Source organism: Alternaria ventricosa (assembly GCF_023758065.1).
Source record: "Alternaria ventricosa strain BMP 2768 chromosome Unknown scaffold_3, whole genome shotgun sequence".
In the NCBI taxonomy this organism is placed as follows: Eukaryota; Fungi; Ascomycota; class Dothideomycetes; order Pleosporales; family Pleosporaceae; genus Alternaria; species Alternaria ventricosa.
The window spans coordinates 1,992,317-2,006,985 of record NW_026055683.1 but is presented as its reverse complement, the minus strand read 5'-3'; the positions used below and the strand labels follow the sequence as shown (position 1 = coordinate 2,006,985).

At 52.5% G+C, this 14,669-nt stretch overlaps 5 protein-coding genes across 5 annotated transcripts; 1 reads left to right on the top strand and 4 right to left on the bottom strand.

Moving 5' to 3' along the window:
- Positions 1–110: 110 nt before the first annotated feature.
- Positions 111–1,811, bottom strand: J4E93_002626 (uncharacterized protein; the record flags this gene model as incomplete). The annotated part of the gene is made up of 1 exon (XM_049340568.1): positions 111–1,811. One exon carries the CDS (start codon positions 1,809–1,811, stop codon positions 111–113), a length of 1,701 nt encoding a protein of 566 aa, XP_049202890.1.
- A 2,231-nt stretch (positions 1,812–4,042) lies between these two features.
- On the bottom strand, positions 4,043–6,795 carry J4E93_002625 (uncharacterized protein; the record flags this gene model as incomplete). The annotated part of the gene is made up of 5 exons (XM_049340567.1): positions 4,043–5,694; positions 5,765–5,810; positions 5,857–5,990; positions 6,089–6,547; positions 6,597–6,795. The coding sequence occupies 5 exons, from the start codon at positions 6,793–6,795 to the stop codon at positions 4,043–4,045; spliced, it is 2,490 nt and encodes an 829-aa protein (XP_049202889.1).
- Positions 6,796–7,536: 741 nt separating this feature from the next.
- On the top strand, positions 7,537–8,425 carry J4E93_002624 (uncharacterized protein; the record flags this gene model as incomplete). Its single annotated transcript, XM_049340566.1, has 3 exons — positions 7,537–7,576; positions 7,629–7,694; positions 7,749–8,425. 3 exons carry the CDS (start codon positions 7,537–7,539, stop codon positions 8,423–8,425), a joined length of 783 nt encoding a protein of 260 aa, XP_049202888.1.
- A 1,387-nt stretch (positions 8,426–9,812) lies between these two features.
- On the bottom strand, positions 9,813–10,745 carry J4E93_002623 (uncharacterized protein; the record flags this gene model as incomplete). Its single annotated transcript, XM_049340565.1, has 1 exon — positions 9,813–10,745. The coding sequence occupies one exon, from the start codon at positions 10,743–10,745 to the stop codon at positions 9,813–9,815; it is 933 nt and encodes a 310-aa protein (XP_049202887.1).
- Positions 10,746–12,850: 2,105 nt separating this feature from the next.
- On the bottom strand, positions 12,851–13,417 carry J4E93_002622 (uncharacterized protein; the record flags this gene model as incomplete). The annotated part of the gene is made up of 3 exons (XM_049340564.1): positions 12,851–13,183; positions 13,232–13,315; positions 13,382–13,417. 3 exons carry the CDS (start codon positions 13,415–13,417, stop codon positions 12,851–12,853), a joined length of 453 nt encoding a protein of 150 aa, XP_049202886.1.
- Positions 13,418–14,669: the final 1,252 nt, after the last annotated feature.

The window sequence follows — 14,669 nt, the reverse complement described above, 5'->3', positions numbered from 1 at the left end:
GGATGGATTTACAACAGGCGAGAGCTCAGTTCCTCATCTCGAGTGTGGTCAATCAAACAAGAATCGCTGTGGCTACTAAGCTTTCGCAGTAGTAGGCAATATCCATTGGTCTATACGACGAAGGGTATGTAATTCTGGCCAGTTAATCCAGATGGAGAGTACTCGAAGGTTTCCGACCCATCTGAAGACACCCACTTCCATGGGTGAGTTCCACATAGTAGCTGCTGAAGCTCGTACGCTGCGAAGAAGGCTGGAACTCCTCCGGCCGGCAATGTTGTGCACTGGTATCCGAAGAAGCCATACCACTCGTCGTAAAACTGTTGTGGCGACCAGGCCTTCCTAACCGAGATCTCTTTTGCGGAAGCCCACAATGCACCAGTATCTCCATCAAAATGAATGAAGGATTCATCCAGAGTGATGCGGCGAACCATGGCATGGAAAGAAGGTGGGAGATCACATGGCAGCTGGAAGCGGTCTCTCATAGCGTAGTCATGTAAAGTTTCGTCGTCATCAGGCTCGTAGCGGACCAGTCTGCGATCGATCTCATGGTGTTGCTTCATGTAGTCGGATTCTGCCAGGGCCTCTTGCAGACTGGCAGCGTGCTTTAATACTTCCCATAACAAAATTGACTCGGTCTTCTGGCCTTCGATCATTACCTTGAGGGCATTGGAGTTGACTTCGTTGGCGGAGAAGGATTCAAGTTCGTCCAGAAAATCGGCAAAGGGGCGCAACATATTCTCTTTGGGGATGACAGTTTGGCTCCGTCGATGATACTTCGTTGATTCTAACCATACTGGATGCATCAGGTTGTTCCAGAACCCTACTTGTAGTTCGACACGAAGATGTGGATTTTCCAGTAGGAAAGGCGTGAGCCCCCGCACGTGCGACTCTGGGTATGCCACGCCCCTCTTGTCTTCTTTGATTATGATTGTCGTACGGTGAGATATGCGATCGGTTGGTGGTAGTGCTTTCAAGAAGTTGATAGCAAGGGACGTTGCGGAAAAGTACCAGGCGACAGGCACCATTGGTTCAGAGCGCGGGTCGATCTCGCCGATAAGATCGCGACGCGACGGGTCCGCTAGATAGGACTCGAGGGTCAGATCAGACTCTGTAGGTATCAGCCACCAGTTTGGTTTCCATGCAAGGACACTGTTGTGGGACCCAGGCAGGAAGGGCGGCATCATGCCATGGCACATGTAGGGACTGGAAGATGCCCTGGCAGCTGCATCCTCGAATGCAGGATGGGAGGAGGCTAGATCGAGGGTGTATTGTATGGCGTCGCACAAAGTCGCCGACGTCTGCCATCGCCAGGTATGGTCCGAACGCGAAACCGAGTTCTGCGCGTACAAGTCTCGCCCATGCTTGATAGCGCTGTATACGGCGCGATAGTAACGAGATATGCCGGGAAACTGCGCAGCAACCCGATCTACAATGGTCGGGGTGACGCACCCGTCTTGAGCGACGTGATGTAGTATGTGCATCTTCATACGCCGTGACAGCTGTAGCAGGCGTTCGAAGCGGCCGGCTTTGGAGTCAAGATTGTTGAATTCGACGCCGTCTCGGTGCGAGCGTGCAGGAAGGAAAGTTAGAGTGTTAGCTCGCTTGGCCACACCCTTCATCTCCTCGGCTGCTTGCTTGCAACAGCGTGTCAGCGCGTTCTTGTCCTGATGTTTGTTCTGGCTCTCATACCGCATCTTGTTTGAGGCATAGTCGTAGAAAAGGCCCTTCTCGTCATGCGAATAGTGTTCGTATATGTTGTCGCGCAGCTCGCGAGGTAGGCGGAAGAGAGGGGATTGTTGCTGATCTAACATCGTGAGAAGTATGATTGCGTTATGTCTAACGAGTAATGGCAAGATGGCAATAGAATGACGGTGGATATGGAAAACCGCGACGATGAGAACCGATGGGAAACGATGGTTTAAGTGCGTTCGGGACATCAGGCATCAGCGGGTCACGTGATGATCCAACTTTGGTTCAGGGTAACACCAACCTTAGGGGCGCCCGGTACTATCAATGCACAGTCGTGAAGTAGCAGGTTCTGAGATCCTCAGAATAAATAGAGTGCGACTCAATCAACTCTTAGCCGAAACTGCGACATTGTCTAATACAGCATACCCCCGGACTATCTGAGCAGCGATGAACGCAACCAACGTACATCAGTTTTCACGATGACTCGTGTAGAGTCGTAAAAGTTGCATAGCATACACGTCTCTCACTTGATCAAACGAAGATGCGATAAGCTGGTATCACATATGAATCTGCCAGTGATGAGTCGGATAGAGAACGGCGTGTGAGTGTGTACATTCCCCGCCCGTGCCATCGAGGTGCTGTGTGGGGTGGGCCCTTCCGAGAGCCATGGCCTCTCCAGAACGCACCCCCATCATCGAACATTCTCGCATTACATGTGGTCTCGGAAGCACCAAATGCGGACGCACGGTCTCCTGTCGGTCATGATCCTTTGTCGATCATTGCCCTTTCGCTACGCGTTGCTCGGTGCTATCGCAAAATGAAGTCTCCTGCGTCAAAGCTTGGCATCGCTGCTGAGACAACGGTGGAAGCACCTGACCCGCCCTGATAACTGTGACGGTATAAATCAGATAGACAGACACGGATCTCTGTTGCTGGATAGACTCGCAGAAGTGAGTTTGAGAATCTGCTGGAGATCATAACTATCCATACCTCATCTTTTCCTATTTTCGATACTTTTTCCATGCTTCTCCGCAATGACAAGTCCTACAACGGCATATCCGACCCGCTCCAGAGTCTACCGGCTACGGCATGTACCAAGCAGTATTCTGGCAACCCCTCTCCGCTCGCTCGTCTACCGCGCGAATTACGCGACCAGATCTACGAGTATGCCCTGGGTGCCGACATGATGCGTATATTGAGTTTCGGCGAGACGAAGATCATAATGCTCCCAATCTACGCGCCGGGTCGCGTGTACTGTGATCAGGAAGACGGTCTTCCGACGTGGATGCTATCTAGCAAGATGATTCTGTCTGAAGCACTCGAAGTCTTCCACCGAACGCAGTGCTTTGAGCACATCGGCCTTCCGCCATACGCCCAATGGAAACTTTCGCCCACCCGGAGGAACCCCCTGGTATTCAACCAAAATATACGTCACGTAAGACTCAACGAGCCACTCGAAGTGGTCGGAAATTCCTTTCCATCACCAAGTTCCTGGCATCCCGGATATAACGATACGTTTCTAAAGTGTCTTGCGTTATGGAACCCCCCGGAATTGGACATACGCTGTGAGGTATTTTCTAATGACCCGGAAGGACCTCGCATGAATCCAAGCGAGGTACCAAAGTGGCACAATAAGGTCCCTGTGCGGAACCCCGATGTACGTGATCGGTTCAAACAGCTTCGCGGACGGTGCAAGAGCATGACAGTGGAAATCAAAGTCCCTCACGGTCTTCAGGAGAATGAAAAGCTTTTGGACAACGCACGAGCTTGGGCTGAACCTAAGCTTGAGCACAAGAGACAACATTTCGCCGACTTGTGTGAGTCGATTGAGGCATGGGCGAGGGAATTGGTCGGCGGAAGCACGCGCTTCTTACTGAAGAACGAGAATGACGGAAGGAGTAATTGGAAGAATGGAACTCCTCCGGGAACGTACTTTAGGGCCATATGTGAGGCGCGAAGACTCGGCTGAACATGTCGCATAGAAGCACTCAACAACATTGGGGATTAGTACTGCGGCCTTGCAATAGTCAACAACACCAATATAGCAAATTTGAGCTCCTTCTAATAGTCTCAGTCTTTTCTACTTAATACCATTACAGACATACGCGCATACGGCCGAATCTCTCATGTGATGTCTCCTACCATATATTCTTATCATTGGAAGAACTTAAGCCCTGGCTCCAGATTGAATAACCTACATACACCGCGTAGTCTTCATCGCTGATTTCCGTGAAAGGACCGTAGATCCAGCAATGCATAGGTATACCATAAGCAGCATAGTTCATTGACTTCCCTCTACGACAATCAGCGTCCACAGAAAGCGTAATAAAAGCCCACCTCCCACACCAACCCCTCACTTCCCCCTCCGCAACCCCCTCAAAGTCCCCGCAAACCTCCTCCGCGTAACATACACAAACCCCATAAACACCACCGCAAACACCACACTCCCCGCCCCCGTCCTCTGATTCATCACCGCCTGCTTCTTCGCCTCTTCATAATACCCCTTCACCTTCTCCGTGACACCATCATCCCTCTCCAAATCAGGCATAGCCATGATCTTAACCACCAACGCCGACCAGCCCGTGAAGTGCTGGGTACGCTGTCCAGCGCCTTTGACAGGGTCGTATTGTTCCCAGATATATCCCGTTTGGAGGTACGAGTTGAACACGGTGTGGACGATATTGCTGCGGAGTTCGATGTAGATCTCGCGGCAGCGTTGCTGTGAGGGGCCGGGGATTTGGGCGAGGTCGAGGAGGTTGGTGAGGAGGAGGTAGTTGATGTTTATCCAGATGGGCGAGCGCCAGTAGTTGTCGTCTTTGCCGTAGGCGTCGTCTTCGGGGCTGAGGCTACGGACGCCAAAGTCGGTCCAGAGGTGGTTGGGGTCGCGGAGTAGGGTCAGCATTGCGGGTAGATGTGGATGTGAGGGATCGGTGAAGCCGGTGAGGAGCGGGAAGATGGAGATGTAGCCCTTGTGGCAGGCGTGTGTGTGCAGGTCGTTGCGTACAACGGCGTCGCAGTAGGTGTTTGGTTCTTTTGACCAGTGTACGGTGTCGATGTTGGTTTGGATCCCGCGGATGTGGTTTTGGTATGTGAGCGCGTCGTGTGCGTTTTCGGTGAAGAACGCGATGCGTTCTAGTGTTCGTGCCATTACGCCCACCCAACACAAGGCGTCCAAATGCAACTCGGTGATATCGGGAGGTTCCGCTCGAGGGTAGTCGTCTAATCCACTGGCAAAGTTCGTCCCAGGTGTTCGTCCACGCCATCGGTAGCCCTCATTTAAGTTGGCCGATGGAATGGAATGGGCCTCTACATCTCCAGATTGCGACTTCCGAAACCAGTCGTAGTGCTTCTTGAGGTACGGATACATCTTCGTCACCAAAGCTTTCCCAGTCTCTCCTTTGGCAAGGTACAGGGAGTCGTGACCATGATATTTGGTCGTCCCTTTCAGTATATCGATAAACTTTGAGATTACCAGAAACATCGTGGGCGGATTCGCAATGTGTGGAAATTGGGTGACGAATTCAGCAGGCGTGGCACCCTCGGCTTCCGCGCCTAGAATCTGCTCTCTTGCTATCCAGCCATCATCATCCATGAGGTTTAAGAGCCAATCGCGTATCACCTCGAGAGCGAGATCGGCATCCCACTCGATGACAAGAAGAAGGTGAAAGCCTTCATCCCATAAGAAGCCCCTTGGAAAGGCTGCACGAGATGGCGTATGCGTGAGAAGCTCATACGGGCCTTTCGTCTCCGGTGTTGTATGCTTCTTCGCATCGACCGACTTCTGCCAGAAGTTTGCAGTGGTCTCAGCGTATATGGCCTTCTTCGACGTATCGACCTTGGCAGTGCCAGTAAAGTATCCCAGTCCACCTAGCAGATTGGAGAAAGTATTCCGAGAGAAGGCGCGGTGCATGACGGTTGTGAAGGGGGGTTTTGGGGTGAACACTGCGTCGAAGTTCTTGGCGAAGGATGCGAGGGTTTCCTCTAGACTCGTGCTAAGACCGGCGGCTGGAAGGTGTTAGCATATCTGGTTCATGGACGCACTTCTCCGTATAGCATGGCGAAGGTGAGTACTCACAAGTCATGGCTCGCTTCGCAGTATCACTCGAGTACAGGATGTCGAACTGCTTGAGGTTAGTCTCAGTATAAACACATGATCGTGGTGCTGACCTCGAATTCCCCATGGCACACCATCTGCACTAGCTGCAAATTGCCGTTGCCTGGAGCGTTGCGCAGTACAATATCGTTTGGTCCTGGCTCGGTGCGGTCTTTCGTTTGGTCTTCCAGCGACTCCAAGAAGGTAGCTTCTTACACATGCTCATCAGCTGGTTGTTCATGATGACGAAGGAGTTTTATCACAGGTGGCTAGAACGAAAACAGATATGGCATTCATCGTACTTACATTTGCCCTGCCACAGCCTATCTTCTGTGACATTCAACGTCTTGATGTACGCGATTTCACGTTTCTCATCTGCATTGATGGGTACAGGGATATGAATACCCGCATTACCCAACTTCGGATGCGCAATATTCATGTTCACGGCTTGAACTGTCTTCTCATCGGCCTCAAACTGTTGACGCGCCTCGAGCTTGCAGTCGGCACAGGCTTCCATCGCCTCCATGCCAATGTAGAAGACTACGGTAGTCTTAAGGTCTTTCGGCGCATCAGGTCTGGGCATTCCCTTGATGCGCAGGCCCCAATTCCCCTGACTCTGGCCTTCAGAGTGCTTTATGAACTCGGTTACGAGGTTTATCTTGTTCCCAACGTCTTCTATCATTTGCCGGCCGCCTTCTCGTGTATCGTATGAGATCCAACCGTATTTGGCCATGCCGTCGCTCTGGTTCACGTCATGTCGGAGTGCTTTAGAACTCGTTAGCGCTGTACGTATATCCTCATAGTGCCTACTTACTCGTCTCTACATCTTCCAGCTTTCCCCACATGACGCCCGCGATGAGACTTTTGGGCATGCGGGCGCGCAAGCCCAGATACAGATTCGGACGATAAGGGCCCCATAGCAGCGATTCGTTGCTAGTCGGCACCTTGTGGTCGACGGCGGACGCGTGTGGGAGAAGCGTGAAGAGGAGCGCGAGGAGGGCTGGCGGGAGCATGATGACGTCGAACAGGTGCGACGCGTTTCACGACGCGTTGACCAATTGCTCTCAAGCTCTTCGGGACGACTGCGCTGGCGCGAGGCTTCGGGGCATATCTCTGCTACGTTGACTTAGCTCTTAGCTGACAGCGACAGCAATGCGCCGGCTATATCGGACATATTTGCCCAGGCAGAGCGGCCTTGGTTCCTGCTGCGTTGTGATTGGATGACGCGCTACGCCATGGCCAAAAGAACTCTACTTCCATCTTCAATCAGTCGCACGCGATAAGAATCACAATTCGCTTTACTCATCGTCCGAAAGATCTACAGCTGTATTCGCCTGCGATGGGTTTCGGGTCAGTAACAGCGACTGGTTGTCCGCATGTTACTACGAATGCATTCATCCGGTACCTCCCATGCCACATAAACTTCAACCTTTCCAGGATGCATTTCGAAGCATACCTAGGTAGTACACATTACACAGAATAACACCTACACTTGGCCCCAATAGACGTTATAAGGCTGAACAGACAGCAAGGATACTGGCAGTGCCAACCCGCCAACCTCCCGCGCGACGTCAGCGGTCCACTCACGCCGCCGAGCCCCCACAATCTGCAAATGCGGATGAGCGAACTAAAAGCCAGCCATCCCGCCTTGGATGCTGGCGATCCTGATCGACTCTAGGATAACAAGATATAAAGACTTTTACGCGATTTTTAACACAGGACAGTTTTTGGAGCCATTTCAAGATTACATCAATATGGAAGAACAAGTAGAGCGCCTGGCAAACAAGGTCTGGGGTATGTGATATTACGAGTTGGAAATAAGAGACACGTGCTGACGAAGCTGCAGACCAGTATCAAGATGTCCCTGCATCAAAGCGCTTGCTAATCGCCGTATCCGGTATCCCAGGGTCTGGTACGTACTGTACACGCACGAACCTCAACCCTCCAACCCGCTGACCACGACCAGGCAAAACAACACTAGCAGCCATCGTCTCAACCAAACTCAACGAGAAACATGCACAGCAATCCCCTGGTACCGCCAATAGCAACCCACTCTCAGCCTTCATACCAATGGACGGCTTCCACCTCTCGCGGCAACAACTGGACGCGATGCCCGATCCAGACAGCGCCCACGCGAGAAGAGGCGCGGCATTCACATTCGACGGCGACTCCTTCTACAGCCTTGTGAAGAAGCTGCGGGATCCCATATGTCCAGAGAGCTCAACACTCTACGCCCCCAGTTTCGACCACGCGCTCAAAGACCCCGTCGAAAATGACATCGCCATCGCACCATCCGTCCGCATTGTCATCTTTGAGGGTAACTACTGTTCCTTGAATAAGGCGCCTTGGAATGAAGCTGCAAAACTAATGGATGAGCTTTGGTTCGTGGATGTGGACTTTGATGTTGCGAGGAAGAGGTTGGTGCATCGCCATGTTAAGGCGGGGATTGCGGGGAATGAGGAGGAAGCGCGCAAGAGGGCGGATGAGAATGATCTTGTTAATGGGAGGGAGATTGTGGATTTGAGGCTTGATGTGCATGAATTGATTAAGAGTGTGGAGGATAGGGAGTGGGCGCCTGAACAGCAGGGAGTGGGGGATGGGGCGGACGAGGGGAGTAAAGGGGGGATGGCGGGACGGGTATGATGGTGTGTTTGCTGATATTTAGCATTGACAGTGGATAGCCTGGCTTTCTTCGCTTTCTCGGCCCCCGAATCTAGACGCTGCAACTACCGCGCATTCATGATTTCTGCCTGCAAACTCTGATCGTCCTGAACATTGGTTTCCTAACATATGGGCTTTCATACCTCCATTCCTCGTGCACGTGCACCTCTGCATCCGTACCAACGATAGTCTTCGCCCACGCCTCCACCGGTGCATCTGCCTCAACGAGTGGTTTAGAGCAGTCCAGTTCGCAGTGTCCGCACGCGTCAGTATCAACTCTAAGAATGAGGTTTCTGCAGCACCCACGAAGCCCTTCTAGCGTGCCGTTCAGTCTCTTTTTCCCCTTGCCCTTTCGCGTTCCCATGTCTGCGACCGTGTTTTCATTGAAGCATGATGGACACAGAAATGTCAAATCGCAGGTTAAGCGGACGTCTTTGAGATCGACTCGGAATCGCTGCAGGTATCGCAGGAACATGCTGTGGACCGCGTTCGGCGAGAAGTACAGATTTGACTGCGGAGCTCCAACGGCTCCTGGCCAAACCAAATCGGTTGCCAATGGGATTCCAACATTCTTGATGTTTTTGTTGAAGACGAGCGTGTTCTTGTACTCGCTGCGATCTATCGGGTTTCGGGGTGTTCGGCGACAACAGGATTTTCCACCGAGCTGCCTGCGTTTACCTCCCATTATTGGCATTGGTCTAGGTCTTGATCTTAGGTAATCTGTGGCTGGAGCATATGTCTGCGTCGAATAGAACACTTCGAGCGCTTCTCCAAGAATCGTTTTGCACAAGAGTAGCCAGTCCGGGAGACCCTGGAGATGTCTGTCACAGTAATCGTAGTTTTGGTTACTGGCGATGATTGCTAGATTACGGTATTGAAAGGTAGTTTCATCGGAGCCGAATGCGTGCTCCCAGATCATGTCGCGCAATTCGCGAGGCAAGCAGGTAAAGAGTGGTGACTGCTCATTTTGAGTGGTGATGAGTCTTGCTCGGTCAAGATCTTCTTTGGTGCTGAGTTGGCGACGCTTACGGGGGATGTAGGGTCCGTCATCAGGTGAGTAGCGTTTTTCGTTGCGGAGACGCATGTTCAGAGGTATTGCTATCTGGCGAAAACCTGGCAGGAAGGGGCGAGATGAAAGTACGCCGCGATGAAGGCGATGAGAAGAAAACATGGCCTCACAAGTGGGATCGAAGTTTAAATAGCCGTGATATTAGTATAAAGCTAACTGCTTGTGGCTAGCGTGGTATCTCTGACGGAGACCGAGGCGTTCATATGGGCGACTATATTGGCTGGAACTGCAGCCGACGTGTGTCGACTATCCATACAGCCTCAGTGACTCCTTTGTATCTGATCTAGGTACCATACACAGTTATGTGCTCTTCCTCGATGCGTTTTCTTCCACCTTCCGCTCAACGGCCGTCACATGTCTCACCCACACCGAGTCCGGCTGATAAGGCGTCCAGGGCTCCCAAGCGTCGACACGACCCAGACCGTCCCAAGATAAAGCCCCACCCATGCCGACGAGCCTCATTGCACACTTCTCCGCATCATCCATAATCGACAATGACGTGCCACCCTTCTCAGGATCTGACCTAACCACGACAGTAATCTTGACTTTACGAAATCTCTCTTGCCAGTCGTCCTCCCACTGACGGGCGAGGTCGCGAGACATGTAGTTCCTATAGTAGTACTCGGTTTCGACGTGGTACCAAATCAGCTCCAAACGCGCATCCTCCAGAAGTAGGTTGTCCATTAGCTCGAGGAAAAGAGCAGTCAGATCGCAGAAGACACCGTTGTTCTCAGTCCAATATTTCGGAATGTGATCTCCGGGGACTAGCTTAACAGTTCTTACGCCACCAGGAGTGAAGACAAGCGAGTTCGATAGTCCAGGCAACTCATTCTCGGGGAATGTTGGTCGACCAAAGGGTTGGAAGGCGTAGGTTCGGGCTATCATGTCTAGAAACTCGTAACAAATCTGCTGGCTAGACAGCGACCATAATAGGAGACCCCGCTTAGTTGGTTTCAAGCGCCGGATGCCCAGGTAACCTTCGGTGTCCCGTGTTGCAACAATGATGAGCTTATCCACGCGGAACGTGAGATTCAGATCGTCAAGTGTCTCCAAATAAATCTGGTTTCGAATTTCGCGGGGCAGGTTCAAGAGTGCGCTTCCTTCCTGACAAGGGATTTCCGAGACAGTAGGACGAGCCTTTCGGGCTTTGGTCATCAGACGCTTCGAGGAGCGGGTCCCTTTTGCCGGCGACAAAGCGCGTTTCTTGGACGGCGCCTTCTTGGTAGGAGCCATATCGTCGTCTGAGCGTATGTGGGCAGTGAGTTCGAGTGGTAAGGAGCGATTGTAGCAGCCAGGCCAAGCTATGAGTGAGCTATGATGTCGAGTTGTGTGATGGACGAGCGTCGATCGTTGACTGTCTGTCCTGCGTAGGTCAGAAGATCCAGAGGTACCAGATTAAATATGCGAAAGCATCTGCTATGCAACGCTAGACATTCTCGTGATTACGGGTACGGTCCTTGTCTGGTAATGAAGGAAGGCGCGACAAATGCTGCCTGGGCTACCCTCTTCGTGACCCGATTAAAAAGTCGAGAACACCGCTCATCTCACCAATTCCCCTGACCCCCTCAAATCAACTCGTTGCCAACTCGGAAGCCGCGATGGACTCAACATGCCCAAACCGCGGCAGCATCGAGGCCACCTCAAACCTCGACCACCTCGAAACATCCAAGTCCACCGCGCCGACTGAATCAGCACTCATCTCATCGCATAACTTCCTTCTCGACCTCCCAGCCGAGCTTCGAGAAAAGATATACGCCTACGTCTTTGGTCCTTCCCCCCGCGCATCTACCACCAGCAAAGAGACCTGCGTCCAGGCTGTAGTTCGCGACTTCCCAACTCCTTCCCGCTACTATCCCGGATATGCAATCACTGGTCTACCCGAATGGTTGCTAGCCAACAAACAGATCCACGCCGAAGCGATGGATGTGTTTCGCCGATGGCGTACGTTCGTGTTCGATGACCCGATACCTGTGATGGAAGATCTAAATTTGTTGGACGAACCGCGGGCACTACCTGCTTTCAACAGTGTGACCTACGGTGGCAGCGGTAATGTCGATCGCGTTGTGTTCCAACCTGGTCGTACTGTGCGGTTTAAACTGCACTGGCCTGTTCGTCCCAAGTACACGCGAGGCGAAATTGCACGTTTTCTCGAGAAAGCGAAAGAGGATGACACCGAGTTTCTCGATTGTATCTATCAAGGTCTTGGAGAGAACGCGTGTTTGGACTTATACTGGGATCGTATGTGGTGTCGAAGCCACTATTACGGTGCGGAGTGGCTGGAGGGCGAAAAAGAGATGATGGATTGTTTTGACGAGAGGTGGACTGGGCGGTTCCGTAAGGTTTGCGTTCATGTTAGGTATGGAGGAGCGGAGTGGACCTTCGCGCAAAAGATGATGAAGACTGCTAGGAAATGCTCACGGCGACTCGTGGGTATCACTGCAAGAGAGGATATAGGCGTGCGTTGGACTAGGAAGGAGGTGGCACCGGCAGTTAGTCCTATCCACCTCAGCGATTGGGAGTCAACGTTGGTGATCGAGCGGAAGATCTGAGATGCTGGCTTGACTACGCGAGATGGATAGCTGGGGACCTCTGGTGTCCGGTAGAAACTTTCCAGCAGTCCACGGGTGGAAACGGCTGCCGCAGGACGGCGGCACCCCATTCAAGGGAAAAGCCGAACACCCTAGAGCCTACATTAAGATAAAAGCTTGCGAAAGGATAGAGCGCTTTCGTGGTGGGTGCACATACATAGCCCCGGAGGTATCTTGAGAGGGCAGGCATCAGCGAGTCACGTGCTCTAATAACCACTAGCGCATCCTTCTTTCAGACACGCGCAAGTCATCACCATGCAGTTAAACAGCCCAAACTGAGTTTTCCAGTAATCATATTGCTACGATAGTCTTCTACTCAAACAAGCATACACGCTCGCGGCCGTGAAAGATCCGAGTCTGGCAACCTTGCAAGAGCACCCGGAACATGCTCCGGTCTCTGCAAAACCCACTCATCCCCTATCAAACATACTACACAAAGAAGTGAAGAACGTGCCTGTGCTCCCCAACTTCATATGCAAAGGAAACAATTGTTTGCCGACAGGCGTTTGAGGGCGCCGATACAAAAAAGGCTCGGCCCGCCATGTGATGGAAAAGCTCGCTTCATCCGGGAACGCCTCATCCGACTCCGTAAATGACGATGAGAACCGGGTTCAGGCCGTTCGAAAAGGGGTGGGTGCGTATGTATACATTTTGGGCACCCGTCATCCAAGGTTGCGCCAAGTGAGTGCAGCAAAAGAAAGGCAAAGGGGGAGCGCGCAGAAGTGCTAGCGACAAACGGGTGTATGTCGTCTATGCCTTGACTGCGCCGCCCTCCTCGACGTTCTCGTTGTTCTCAAAGTCTGACGCGGAGGTCTCGCGGTTCAGGCTCGTCTCGCGGTGCAGGAAGGTGTGTTCCTTGACGGGGCTGCCTGCCAACTCGCCTTGACCGTTGGCGGTGACGCTGTCTCTGTGGGGGTGGCCGTTGCCATTGCCGTTGCCGTTCTGGCCGGTGGGCGTGGGCGGGGCGATGTGTGGGATCTTTTCGGGGTTGGGGTGCTCGCGGCCAACTTGGGTGACGCCGACGTCACCAGCTTTGCCGGCCTTGGAGAGGGCGTAGTCGCCGCTGTCGAAGTACTTGCGCTCCTGTGACCGTTTTTAGCAGTGCCCTGAATGTTTCGCAGACTGTCATACCTTCAGCTTGTTCTGGAGCAAGTCCTTCTTGTTGGGCAGCTTGCCATAGAGACGGAAGAGCTTGGCCTCCTGCTCCGACATTTTCTAAATCGCTGTTAGCTAGACACATTCCTAGAGATCGCGCATGGCTTCTGTGCGGCTATGACGTACGCTGACATCGACCTTGTTCTGCTGGTGCGGGTTCATGGTTGCGGTGGTGGTGATTGTGGTGTTGCGGATCGCAAGTGACGTTCGTCAGAGGGGCAGCTGCTCGCGAAAGGCGCAGAGTGTCTGGCGTGTGGATTCTTTGTTGAATGGTCGACACAGAAAAGGGTCAAGGGTCGCAATTTGTTTAAAAGTTGCTGTCGTTGGCTCGCGCTGACCACTTTGGGCGAGTACCGTTACCCGTTATGTGACAGGGACAGGGTGAATAGATGTGATTGATCCGGCTTCCAGCGCTGACGATTGGGTGCCGACAAAGCTCGGGCGTGTGTCTTTGCTGCTGCCTGACAACACAACAACGTCGACGTGTTATGACTCGCTTGGCTTGTGGTTCTGGTGCTGTTGAAGCGACGATGTTTGGGTGGGAGTGGGAGGAGTGCCCCTCTATCCAGCTCGACTATGCGATAAGCCTGGATCGCCCGAGGTTCCAGATGCTCGGAATGCTGCACGAGGTCAATCGAGCAACAAAGTAAAAAACAAAACTGGTGATGCTGAGGGTTGAGGAAGGTCCAGTGCGCTCAGTAGATGCAGGATGTAGAACAGTTTGGGTGATGTAATAGACTTGGGCGTTGCTGTCTTTTCAATTGCTTCGCTCGAGGTTGTCACTCAAAGAGGGGCAGATGCAGCACATATGTAGGCGACGAGTGGGCCGACGTGAACAATCCCCCAAACGTGGCTTACTTGACGGATGAATTGACGCAACTCGCACAAAGACACCAAGGCAAAGCAGCCGTTTCCGCGAAAAGTGTAACCGTTAGCTCTTACGCGTGTTGGTCGGATGCACGCTGCACGCTGGATTGCCGTAGACTTTACCAGACGCGGCACCTTCACAACGTCACGCGTGCACACCATTGGCCTCTGAACCCACCATGATCGCCAGGGCCCAGCTCGATAGAGCTTGCCGTGTCGGTATTTTGTACCATTGGAGTTTGGGTGCGGCGACGTCACATGGAACACTGCTTGGACTGAATCACGATGCACTTTTTTTGTCTTGCAACTACGAAAGCATGCTTCCCCGCTTACCACGATAAACGGTTTGCTTGAGCGTGATAGGCTGCTTCCATGCGCTAACTCTAGACTCTATCAAACCCTGAAGGTCAGCCATGCTCCCCACTACCACCTACTCTGATTAGCGAGATACTACTGCAGGGCTTCAAGGTTCTCACCATCGATCCAGAATACAGGAAGCAAGACACGACGTCGAGCCTGAAAACATCTTACAGAGCCCCGCCTGTTG